The 12,910-nt window shown below is 35.1% G+C and overlaps 1 protein-coding gene across 1 annotated transcript in view; it reads left to right on the top strand.

Moving 5' to 3' along the window:
• Positions 1-978: 978 nt before the first annotated feature.
• The window catches only part of Trat1 (T cell receptor associated transmembrane adaptor 1), a 30,817-nt gene continuing 18,885 nt past the window's right edge, over positions 979-12,910 (top strand). The window contains exons 1-2 of the mRNA XM_070028725.1: positions 979-1,131; positions 10,853-10,963. Coding sequence (XP_069884826.1) covers positions 1,125-1,131; positions 10,853-10,963 — 118 coding nt within the window. The 5' untranslated portion in view covers positions 979-1,124. The remainder of the gene's footprint in view (positions 1,132-10,852; positions 10,964-12,910) is intronic.

Here is a 12,910-nt window from a genome sequence, read left to right as displayed (position 1 = left end):
AATTCAAAACAACTAGGAAAAAAGAGTTCAAAATTTTCCAGCACATAAAAATGATAACTCTTGAAGGAGATAAAAATGCTAATTATCCTAGTTTTATCATCCATTTTTCATGTGTATTAAATTATACTGTGCCCATAAATATGTACAAATATTTTGTGTCAATTAAAATTGTTAGAGAATAAGGATGTTTTCATGACGAGTCATTGGAAATAACTTTCCCTTTGTCTCTTTGTCAATTACAGAAACCAAGGATACTTATTAAAATGTATATTCTAGAACTCTATCCCAAATATCGTGATTCAGTAGGGCTCAGGATTTTAACTAATTCTAACACACTTACGCAAGGTAACATCCAGTGTAGTGGTAAGGTCTGTTTCCCAGGTGGCTTTAGCTTGAAGGAAGTATCATGCTGGCAGGAATAAAGGTTGGTAGGAAATAAGGGAGGTATCTAAACTTTTGGTGGTATAATAAATATCTGATGGATATCTGATACTAAGTAAAATATAGAAAGTATTAATTCTCTTCCCTCCATCACATCTCAAATAAAATAACAAATAGCTAAGCACACCCAGAGGATTCTAATTAGTAATTCACTGGTTTCATATATTTTATTTTATTTCCATGTGAATTTGCTTGTGAAAAAAGATACCTGGATTGTCTGCAAACCTATGAATGGTTTCAGATTTTGATTTCATTATCAATTTTTAAATCTGACTCAGGTATTGGTAAAAATTCAAATGCACGAGTACAGATACTCTGGGGGATTTTTCTTCCCATGTAACACAATTCAAGTCTACTAGTTTCTGATCTAAACTCTAGAAGCGTACATCACCACATTTCCTGTTTGTAACTGAACAAAGTACACACAAAAAGTTTTTAAGAAATATGAGAGAGAGAGAGAGAGAGAGAGAGAGAGAGAGAGAGAGAGAGAGAGAGAGAGAGAGAGAGAGAGAGAGAGAGAGAGAGAGAGAGAGAAACCTGAGGCACTTATAAAGCTAAGTTTTAGTTCCATGTTGCTTCTAACATAGCAGAGAAACTACTTAGAAAAAAAATTGGTTGTGAGAATTCTGAGTTCAACCTTTTGATTTATGGCTACCTAACAAGTATTCTGGGGAGGAAAAAGCATGTCAGGTAAGTGGCATTTTTAATGTTTGTGTTCTATTTCTATGCCTTAAAGTTCACTTATTTAGTTTCAAAACAATTTGGAAAATAAATAACGCAATTATTTTTTAAATATGAGTAACTTTTAGAATAATTAGAAAGTATTTTGAAATACTTTAGGGGGTGTAAGTATTTCTTCATGAAAGAAAAAAAACGTGAATGGTGTTTGATAACATAAAGCTTTTTGTATTTGTTAAGTTCATTAGCAGCTATGCCGTTTCAAGTCCTTGTGATTATTAAAGAATTGTTTGTTGACTGTGCATGTTCTTCTTTCATTAGTTTATATATAAAGTAGCTGGGAAATAACTGTATTCTGATTTTTTAGAAATTAGGTGCTGTAATGTCTTCCTGAAACTCAATCCAATTCTCAGGAGTCAATTCAACTGACTTAGCAAAAAACAGGTGAAAATCCAGCTGCTTGGGCTAGAACAAGAGTTCTGGAAAGGGTTAGACCTATACCAATTTTCTTTTATGAATCTAAGTTGCTGTCTCATTCCTCCTGTATCCCTCTTGCTTTAACAAATATGTCTTTGTTGTAAAAAATTCACATCATGTAGAATAGAATTTTGAGATATATAAAAGAAAAATATCATATATATTTTTCCATCACCTTAAAAATGCAAAATGCTTTGTCCCATTTTCCCCAATTTTTGTTTCTAGGCATTCCACACAGCTTGCTTTGCATAACTGAAATAATAATGTAGATAAAACCATGCACCCAGCTTCTTTAGTAACATTATAACACAGCCATTTCCTTTTTGATTATAACTTCTGCCTAATCATTTTAAATAAATGCACAACATGGTCTCTATTGTGTTAATTACAATTTACTTAGTCATTCTCTTATTGCTAGATAATTATGTTTTATCCAGGGTTTTAATGTTCTAAATGACAGAAAAATGAACAACTCTATAGCTGTTTTTGTATTAAGGCTTATTTGGAGGAAAGAGCTAGGACTGCAATTACAGAATATGGTATTACGAAGTCTCACTATTACCAAATTGTCTTTCCAAGACTGATGCCAATTCAGTTTCATTATAATTTGCTTGTCAACAGACTAGTCTCATTTCAACTATTTCATAAATTCAACATTGTTGAATACACATTAATTGACATAGTGTGGTTGAGCATTGAACATATTCTGCAGGGGTTTTTTACACTGCCTAAAATTCCTGAATTCGTGAGTTGCCTGATTGTATCTTTTGCCTAATTATTGTGCTGATAATAATTGAACATTAATTTATACAGAGGTAGTTATGGGGTAAAGATACCATGTGTTTTAATTTCTCTGAATTTGCTTATCAGTATTTTGTTTTATGAATCTTAAAAGTCAATTGATTTATAAATCACAGAAGGAAAGTAAGCCAATATATAATTTTCACATTTCTCTCTTAAGTTCATATGTTAGCAAATTACAAAAAGCTAGCCTCTGTTTTGCTAGTCTCCTGCAAGAAACAGGCCCAGCAGTACCATGTGCAACTGCAGTGAGCTGAGGATGATAGGGAGTTTGGGCGGGGTGAGAAGGCCAGGGGCAATGGCAGAAGTAATCCACTCTACATTTAGGAGAGACAGGATAAAACTAAACTTCTCCATTGCAACAATGAGAGGTGCAAGATGCTATGTCATATGTCGAAGAACGAAAAACGAACTTTAAAACTTTGGGGGGGGTTGGGAGGGGGTAGAGGTGGGGGGGAGTGTAGTCTTGGAGATGGGAGGGCAGGGGTGGTAGGAGAAAAACAAAGGAGGAGGCAACAATGCTTGATAAGAAATGTACTCATTACCTTGCTCGTGTAATTGTAACCCCTCTATATGGTATTTTCACAATAAAAAACTTTAAAAAAAACAAACAAAAAACAGTTCTACAGACAACTTGCAAATATAAAGATTTTGACCTCAAAGCCTCAGAAATCTTAGAAGCCAAAACAAAACAAAGACAAATTCAATATGAAAGAAAAGAAATAGATGGTAAGTTTGAATATTTAAATAGGCAAAATAAAAAAGATAATAAATTTAAACACACAGCATGGTTATTTGTAGAAAGTATATGAAATGACAAGTCCCATATTTTTCCTTTTTTCCCCTGCCTTTGTTTCTGTTGTCATGATACCATCAGTAAATATGTTGGTGTTATAATTCCTACTGTTTCTACTATCATATAAAATCAGTATGAGCTAATGAAACTCTGAGAACAATTCCTAATTTAAACGATTCACCATTCAGTTTAGACATTTTTAAGAGGTTTCTCATGTTTTTATCCAGTTCTGTTTTCCTTTGAGAAGAGTTATACTTTTTAAATTGTTATTATAAAGGTGATATATAGAAGGGTTTCAGTTACAGAAGTCAGGTAATGAGTACATTTCTTTTTTTCTTTTGCTGGTCCTGGGACTTGAACTCGGCCTGAGTGCTGTCCCTGAGCCAATTTGTGCTCAAGGCTAGCACTCTACTACTTGAGCCAGAGTGCCACTTCTGACTTTTTCTGAGTAGTTTACTGAAGATAAGAGTTTCGTGGACTTCTCTGCCTGGGTTGGCTTCCAACTACAATCTTCTGGCCTCAGCCTGAGTAGCTAGGATTATAGGCATGAGACATGGGTGCCCAGCTATGAGTTCATTTATTTTGGGGCAATGTCACCTCTTCCCTCACGCTCTCCCAGTTTTTCCCTGCAATCCTTGTTTTAGAGACTAGATAGGATTAATTTATGAATTACATTTTAAACTCAGGTGTTATTAAGTTAAAAATTGGCCAAAGACAACATTTCAGCAGTGATTTTCAAGAAAAGTCAATCTAGGAAATATTGTTGCATCAAGGTCACAGCGCTGATAGGCATATGCTCACAATTTGCTTATCTCATTGGATAATTTTCCATGCATTTTGAAATGTTCATTTTATTATCTCTGTTTTGTGTGGTACTGGGGTTTGAACTCAGTGCCTATGCTTTCTGGGTAGGTACTCTACCACTTGAGCCAGACTCCTTTTTGTGTTCATTATTTTTTAAAATAAGGTCTCAATTTTTTTCCTGGACTGACTAGGAAAGTTGTCCACCTATTTACACTTTCAAATACCTGGGATAACAGGAATACACCTTATGTTCTGCTTTTATTGGCTGAGATGGGGTTCCATAAACTTTTCTAAAGCCGGCCTTGAACTGTGATCTTCTGAATCTCTGACTCCCGTGTAGCTAGCATTACAGATCAGAGGCACTGAGTCACAGTAAACCTAGCACATTTAAATTAAAAATTAAAAGAAAATTGAGAAATCAAATAGAAGTTCAAATAGAACATAGTTAAGTATTTGGAGGGATGAAAGATTCACACAGCTGTTCTCTCATCAGAAAGTCTTTCCAAGGTGCCTCTCTAAGAAGAAACAGTAAGTAGATGTATAAAAGAGTGCAACTAAATACAGATCAAAAAAAAGGTTCATCTATAGTTGGCCTTTTGGTGGCATGTCAATCACAATAGGATTTCTGAATTTAAGAAATTCAGAGTAAAGTTTTATTGCAACAGCAACAAGGAGTATAACCTAGGAGAAATCTTAACTTATTCTTAAATTTTGTTTCCCCCTTGCTTACTCCCTTCTGTCTGGTCTCTTTGGTTAGACTCAGTAGGTATTAATGGAGGCATCCTGATGTATTAGAAAAAGGAGGCCTTCGAGCCACAAAGATAAAGACAGGAACTCCAACCTCTCATTTTGTTTAAAAATAGACACTGAGGAGCCAGCACTGCTCTTTTTCTTGTTTCTATCACAGCCTGTAGTGAAAACCATACCATTCACATCTCAAGTACTGTGTCTTGTAGGAGACCATTCATTTCAAGTCAATGGGCTGTGGATTTTACAGCAATCAATGTTATTTACTTGAAATCCTAGAACTACGATGAGAGGGCCCTCCTATGATAATCTATGTTGTTCTAACACCTTTTATTGGTGACAGTGCTGTGCTCATCAATGGTAGTTGAAAGTATTGGAATAGTGATGGTGTACCATGCCCCAAACCATGCGATAGTAAAAACTATTATAAAAGAAAAATGTATGAGTCCTAGCTACTCAAAAGGCTGAGATCTGAGGATTGTGGTTCAAAGCCAGGGCAGGTAGGAAAGTTCATGTGACTCGTATCTCCAATTAACCACCAAAAAAACCCCAGAACTGGAGCTGACTCAAGCAAATAAAGCTCAGGGACAGCACCCAGGCACTGAGTTAAAGGCCCAGGACCACTGTGCACACATACACGCACACGCACGTGCACACACACACACACACACACACACACACACATCTATGATGATTGTATTATTAATCTTTTTCTTTAACCTCTTGGTACCTAAATTAAATATTCACACTCATGGAATACAAAGAGTTGTTCATATCTTTGATATGGTATAGAAGCCAAAGGAGGCCATTAAAAGAGACTATGTACTATAAATGCATATGCTTGTCTTGGTCAATGATAGTCTGTAGTTTGAAGCAAGTAAAGCACTATATTTATTATTTTACTTATTAATTGTTTAAATAAAGGCTTCTGTATGAATCAAAACTGCCAGCAGAAAGCCATTATACTTGTTTAGTTGGGTTTCTTTCCAGAGTACCTGCAACTGTGAACTCTGAACATAGTACCTGCCAAATACTGCTGGTTTTCAGAAAGTCAGAGGCCTTATAATTAAATGCACCACTATTAGCCTCTGGTGGTTGAAAGCTGGAGAGAAACTTAAATCATGATTTGCCTAATGAAAATCATTCCCATTGCTTTACTAGTAATTTCTCAAGGCCTTTGGCTTTTTAGCAGATAAATAGCCAAATACAAATTGCATGGGAGTTACTTTTAAATTGGTAAAAACTATATAAATGAATATAATTATTATTCATAGATAATGAAGTTAAATATTGCTCTTTGGGGGAAAAATAGTCCCAAGTGTGCTGTGCACCTAATATTATAAGATGTACTCTATATTAAGTAGAGACCCATAGGGATGTAGAGATGTTTATGCTGAAAATGGAGAATTATAGGCAAAGGGGACAGAGAGAGAGAAAGAAAGAGAGAGAGAGAGAGAGAGAGAGAGAGAGAGAGAGAGAGAGAGAGAGAGAGAGAGAGAGAGAGAGAGAGAGAGAGAGAGAGAGAGAGAGAGAGAAAGAGAAAGAGAAAGAGAGAGAGAGAATTTGTATATATTCTTCTGAATCTGTTTTTTCAAAATAGAGGATTTATTGTTCATAATCAAAAAAGTTTGAAAATATCAACAATGTCATGATGCTTCTACATGGAAATTCTTTTACTTAAAGCTTAGATCATATTACTAAGGAAAAATTCTCAGAAAACAGAAATACTAGATTTTACAGATTCCTAAAATCACAGCAAAGCTAGGTGCCAGTGGCTCATGCCTGTAATCCTAGCTACTCAGAAGGCTGAGGTCTGAGAATCACAGAAAGCAGGAAAAGTCCATGAGACTCTTATCTCCAATATACCACTCAGAATAATCCAGAAGCGGTGCTGCGGATCAAATGGTAGAGCACTAGCCTTGATCACAAAGAGGCTCAGGGACAGCACGCAGGGCCAGAGTTCAGCAAAAATAAAACAAAATAAAACAAAATTGATGGTCATGCTTACCTACACCTACTATGTCTAAACCATTTTCCAGTTAGATAATGCTTATACTTCAAAAGGTCTCCTATTGCATATGTGAAACAATTTACTATTTAAGTAAATGATGAAGCAGAGCCCTGAAAGAATGGGCAGAGTGTTTTGAATTCTTACCTTAGCATCACTGACATATTCAGGACAATTATTAGGGGTTTCCTTAAAGCTTTTAGTATAAAGTGCTTTGTAGTTTCTTAGTAGCTGAGGACAAAATTATATCTATATCTATTATATATCTATTATAGCTATTAATGAGCTATAAGCTACTTCCATGATCTCTTTAATTGGAATGGAGAAAGTGAAACATCATTTAGAAAATAATTTTGTAAAATGATAGTATGATTCATAGTTAGATTTAGTATAATTTTAAAAATAAGGCTAGAGCTTTCTGCTTCCTTGAAGTTTGATTTTTTGGAATATATTTCATTAACTCAAAGCACAACCATTTCTGTGTGTGTACAAACATCTAACTGCTGTAGAAAATGGCAAAGTGGCAAAGATATAGAGATATCGGGCCTTGACAAGTGGGGTGGGATCTACGGAAAACAGCAAGTGCTTCCAAAATGATTGGTGCCTGGCAGATAATTGGTAGGCAGACAACTCCCAAAAGATTGTCAGCAACTCTAAAGTAGTGTTTGCTGAAAATAATTTTTGATGAGGAAAGAAAAATATGATGTCCTCTATGTTCCAAAAAGAGATAATAAACAGTCACATTCTTCAGAACAACCTCTGTCATAAGTTACAGGAAAAACTAAAAGGGACAACTTTCTCCAGAAGCCATGGAGGAGAGCATTTGAGCTTAGTGTAGTATGAGAAGGTGTAGGTTGGTCAGGAGTAGACTTTACGATAGTACAAATTAACTGAGCTCAGAATAAATATTAAAGCCAGTAGCAACTGAATGAATTTGGAACAGAGCCAGACTAACCTGAGAAGATGTAATGTATTAAAACTTTAAAAAATACTTTTTTATTTGCCAGTCCTGGGGCTTGAACTCAGGGTCTGGGCACTGTCCCTGAGCTTCTTTTGCCCAAGGCTAGCACTCTACCATTTCAGCCACAGCACCACTTCTGGCTCTTTCTATTTCTGTGGTACTGAGGAATTGAACCAGGGCTTCATGCATGATAGGCAAGCACTCTACCACTAAGCCACATTCCCAGCCAACAAAAACAGTTTTTAATCTTTAAAACCTTGAATAGTAAGATATTGATCAAGGTTTTTTAAGTTCTGTATAGTCTTGGATCCAGTCATTTCTTTTCAAAAACATTAACCTAAAAATTAAGGCTTCTGTCTAGTTTAGCTATGGAAGATTCATCATAATATTGAGACATTTGCTTATACTAATTAAAACATAGAAGCCACTTAAGTATTTAATAAGAAAGATTGCTTAAGTAAGCTGTGGAAAGTTCATACAGCAGAATGTTGCAGGGTATTGTGGTTGCAGATATAAACCACTGTGAGAAATTACTGATGGAAGAGTAAACAATATTGCTAGCATAATTGAATCCTATGCCTCTTCTTATGACGATTTCTAAATGTGGTTATGGGGAAAGAGAGAATAGTAAAATAGGTGGATTAAATATAATATATTGATGCATAATGAAACCCCTTTGTACAATTAATACAAAGTATAAAATGAATAACAGGAGAGTAAAACAGGTTCTTTTGATGAGGTAGGTTCTGGCAGAAGGGGGAAGAGTGGACAGAGAGGGTGGAGGAGGTTTTTGAAACATCGCTGGAGTACTTTATATACACATGAAAACAGAAAATGAGACTAGTTGAAATTTTTAAAGAAGTGAAGCAGAGAACAATGGACAGAGAAAAAGGATATGAAAAGAAAAAGAAAAAGTATATGAATTTGATCAGGGTACATTGTAGGCATATATGGAAATCATCACAATGAAGCCCGATTATAAAATTCATAAATGCTAATAAATATGTTCAAAATAAACATGGAAAAGTTTGGAAGTTGATGTTAGGACTACTGACCCCTCCCTTCAGTCAAAATTCTGCATATAACTTTTGACTCCACCAAAATTTAATTACTTATGTCCCATTGTTGAGCAGAAGTCTTTCTGATAATATAAGCAGTCAGATAACATTTTATTTGTTTATCATATGTGTAATAAAGTGATAATCCAGCAAAAACCACAAGAGGTCACTTTGTACTGCCATGTATTATTCACTGCAGAAGGGATTTCTTCTGTGGGGTTAGTGTCACTGAATTTTTCATTCACAATACATGAGCTCATCACAACAGCAACAGGAAGACATCTGGCCTTTTCATAGCAATTAAAATCAATTTACATGTCATCACACATAGTGAGTGTTGAGGAAGAGTGTGCCTAGGCCTGGCTGACTGAATAACTTGACATAATAGCTGAGATATACTTCAGTAGAATTTATAGTGTGAGCCCTCAAATTGTCTTATTATGTGGATAAATTTAGAACTGCATTTAGATAGCTCACAGATGTTTGAATGGTATATCAAAGTATATTATATACATGTATTGGAATATTGCAACAAAACCCCTTTGTATAATTAATATAAACAAATTAAGTAACAAGTAAATAAATAAAAGAATAAAAGAGCAAGAATCTCTAATAACAGATCATTCTTTTATTTCTGTCCTGTGAAGAGAGGAAAACTCAATCCTAGCTGACAAGGGAGCCAGTTTGTTGGTTTCCTTTAGCACAGTTACAGTTGAATTAACCAGGTGGAAAAGATAATATCAGTGTGGGAAGGAGAAGACAAGAGGGTAGGGAGCCATCTGTTTCTTAACACTTGTCTTAAATATTCTCAATCTAGCATTTGATACAACAGTTCTATTCTTAGGAACTTCATGAATAGATAAAGCTGAGCATGAAGTATCCAGTAGTGTTTTCTGCATTATTACTTTTTTTAAAAAATTAGCATGTCTATTTTAGACAAATGGCTAGAATTATTATAACAACTCTGTAAAGCTCTAGGCAGCCATTAAAATAATGTACTAACATAATAAAGAATCCCTCAATACACTAAGTTCAATAGTAAGAATGGACTAATTAGCACCATATGCCTCATTTAATGAGAGAATTGGGACTGGACATGAAGAATTATGATCTCTGTTTCAGTTATTTTCAAGCTATTTGCCTCCTGCAATCCTACTTATGTGCTTAACATCTAAGTCCCAACTTAGATGTTCTTGAGTTTTTGAGAGCAAAGGTTTTGCTTCTGTTTCCTTTTTTTTCAAATCTTTAATTTTCTAGTATAGGACATAAATCTGATCCAGGATGTTATTATATATTGGTTGAATATATGAAGATATAATATTGGATTACTAGTTACTTTTCTGGGGTCAGCATATAATGTGGTCATATGATGATAGGGGTACTAAGGTATCTGTAATCAAGCTAATATCTTAGTAATCACATTTCTGTAGAAATAACTGAATTGTCAAGTTCAACTAACAGATAAAAGCCCATAAGCTCCTTTTTATGTTTCTGAAATGAAACTAGAGAGGCCTTGGGGGAAAAAGAAGCAATATGAATTCTTTCTTGTCCATTAATGGAGCTCTAAATATATCAGAAAAACTCTTTGTGATCAGTCCTAACAAATTGTGTTACTGTGATTCACACTACTAGGATCAGTGGAAGAGAACTGGTAGTTTTCTGCAAATAAGGAAATTACATATAATTTTGGACTAAAAATGAGGTGAATGGGAAAGTTTAGTAGGATATGAGTCTTGATAATAAGAATTCTTTTTAAACTTTTGAACTATTTTTGTAGTCACCACTGGCCATATTTTATTACCCAGATTGAATTAATTTTCATTTTATCAACACCAAAAATGTAAAACCAGAACCACCAAACAAACAAACAAACAAAAAACCTCTTGCTTCCTTTTGCCTGTACTAAATTTAAGGACATCACCAACACTTACTTTGAAATTTTCAAGACACCTTTGGTTGTCAATGTTAATGAATTTTCCCGGAGCCTTTTGTCCATCATTATAAATAATTTCAATGGTTTTGTGAACAAAACTAATATGGCATCATTAATATATCATAGGGGTATCTATTATTGTTTGCAGGAAACTCTGGATGCCCCTTCTTTTTCTGGGGACTTTTAGCCCTCTTGGGATTGGCTCTGATTATATCACTGACCTTCAATATTTCCCACTACATAGAAAAGCAGCGACAAGGTAAGGCATTTTGACAAATAGTTATATAGTACCTGCTTGGGTGGGTACTATAAAGTCATTGTAAAAATCTACTGAAGTAGACAATTTTATAAATGTCCTCTAAAAGGTTACTTTTTTGTCTGTAGAAATCTATTTGGTGCTTTCTTTTTATTCTGAAACTTCTCTGAAATAGAAAATATCCCCAAATTCAGCTTTAACTCTGACTTAGGGTACATACTCGGAAGGGATCATCCTTCCCCAACTGAACTAACCATAAAATCACAATCTATGTTGGAGTACCTATGGACATGAAGGTTCTCCCTTGCTGCATGGTAAGAACAGTGAAGAGCAGCTCCTCAAGGCTCCACTCAAACTACTCAACTTTCTCAGGACCCATCTGCACTGTCACAGGCAGGAGCAGCGTAGAAGAAGCCTGGAAAAGCAATAGACAATTGGTGTGAGCTCTGCTTTGAAGGCCTTGTAGAATTCCGCTGTAAAACCATCTGGTCCTGGACTTTTCTTAGATGGGAGGTCTCTTATTGCTGTTTCTATTTCAATGCTTGATATGGGCCTGTTAAGATGGTTTAACTCATCTTGGTTTAGTTTCGGCATGTCAATTTTTGCTAGTTTTGAGAACTATTCCCTTATAATGTTCTGAATCTTGGTTGTTTCTGTGGTGATGTTTCCATTCTCATCTCTGAGTTTATTTATTTGGGTGTGTTTCTTCTTTTTCTGATAAGATTTGCTAAGGGTCTGTCAATTTTGTTAATTTTTTCGAAGAACCAACACTTTGTTTTGTTGATTCTTTCTATGTTTTTTTTTATTCTAATTCGTTTAATTCTGATTTAATTTTAATTATTTCTTTCTGTCTACTGGATTGGGGTTTATCTTGCTGCTCTTTTTCAAGGAGGCTCAGATGTCTCATTAAATTGTTGATTTCAGATCTCTCCAATTTGTTGATGTAGGAACTCAGAGCTATAAACTTGCCTCTGAGTACTGCCTTTGCTGTGTCCCAGAGGAGCTGGTAATTTGTGTGCTCATTTTTGTTGAATATCATGAACATTTGAATTTCCTTTCTAATCTCTTCCATGACCCACTCGTGATTCAGCAGTGTGTTGTTCAGCCTCCATGTGTTACCGGACTTTCTTTGGTGGCTTTTGGTGTTGAGTTCTAATTTTATTCCCTTGTGGTCTGAAATAATGCAAGGTATATCTTCAATGTTTCTGAATTTGGACAAGTTTGCTTTGTGGCCTAAAATATGGTCTATTTTGGAAAATGTTCTATGTGCTGCGAGAAAAACGTGTATTCTGATGCTGCTGGGTGAAATATTCAGTAGATGTCTGTTAAATCTAGTTGATCTACGCAGTTGTTTAGATCTGCAGTTTCTCTGTTGAGTTTTTGCCGAGTTGATCTATCTAGTGGGGAAAGTGGTGTGTTAAAGTCCCCAACAATTGATGTCTTTGGATCTATGTGGGATTTGAGGGAAAGTAGTGTCTCTTGGATGAATTTGGGTGCTCTGTTGTTTGGCGAATAGATATTTAGAATTGTTATAGCCTCCTGAAGGAGAGATCCTTTAATTAGCATGTAGCAACCTTCTTTATCTCTTCTTAATTTTAAGTCTATTTTATCTGATATCAGGATTGCAACTTCTGCCTGTTTATGGGGGCCTCAGTAGATGAATGGATCAAGAAAATATTGTATATATACACAATGGAATTCTATGCCTCCATCAGAAAGAATGACATTGCCCCATTTGTTAGGAAATGGAAAGGTTTGGAAAAAATTATATTAAGTAAAGTAAGCCAGGCCCAAAGAAACATAGGTTCCGATGATTTCCCTTATTTGCAATAACTGGTATATGTCTGAATCAAGCAGAAAAGATCAGATAAGTTGATGTTAGGGAAATGAACCCTAAGATATGTATTCAAATGTTTTTTTTCTTTCGTGCGATTGTTTCTAACACATTTA

Source organism: Dipodomys merriami, unplaced genomic scaffold (assembly GCF_024711535.1).
Source record: "Dipodomys merriami isolate MVZ:Mamm:240054 unplaced genomic scaffold, mDipMer1.0.p SCAF_2, whole genome shotgun sequence".
NCBI classification, from domain to species: domain Eukaryota; kingdom Metazoa; phylum Chordata; class Mammalia; order Rodentia; family Heteromyidae; genus Dipodomys; species Dipodomys merriami.
This window is presented reverse-complemented; position numbering and strand designations above follow the sequence as displayed.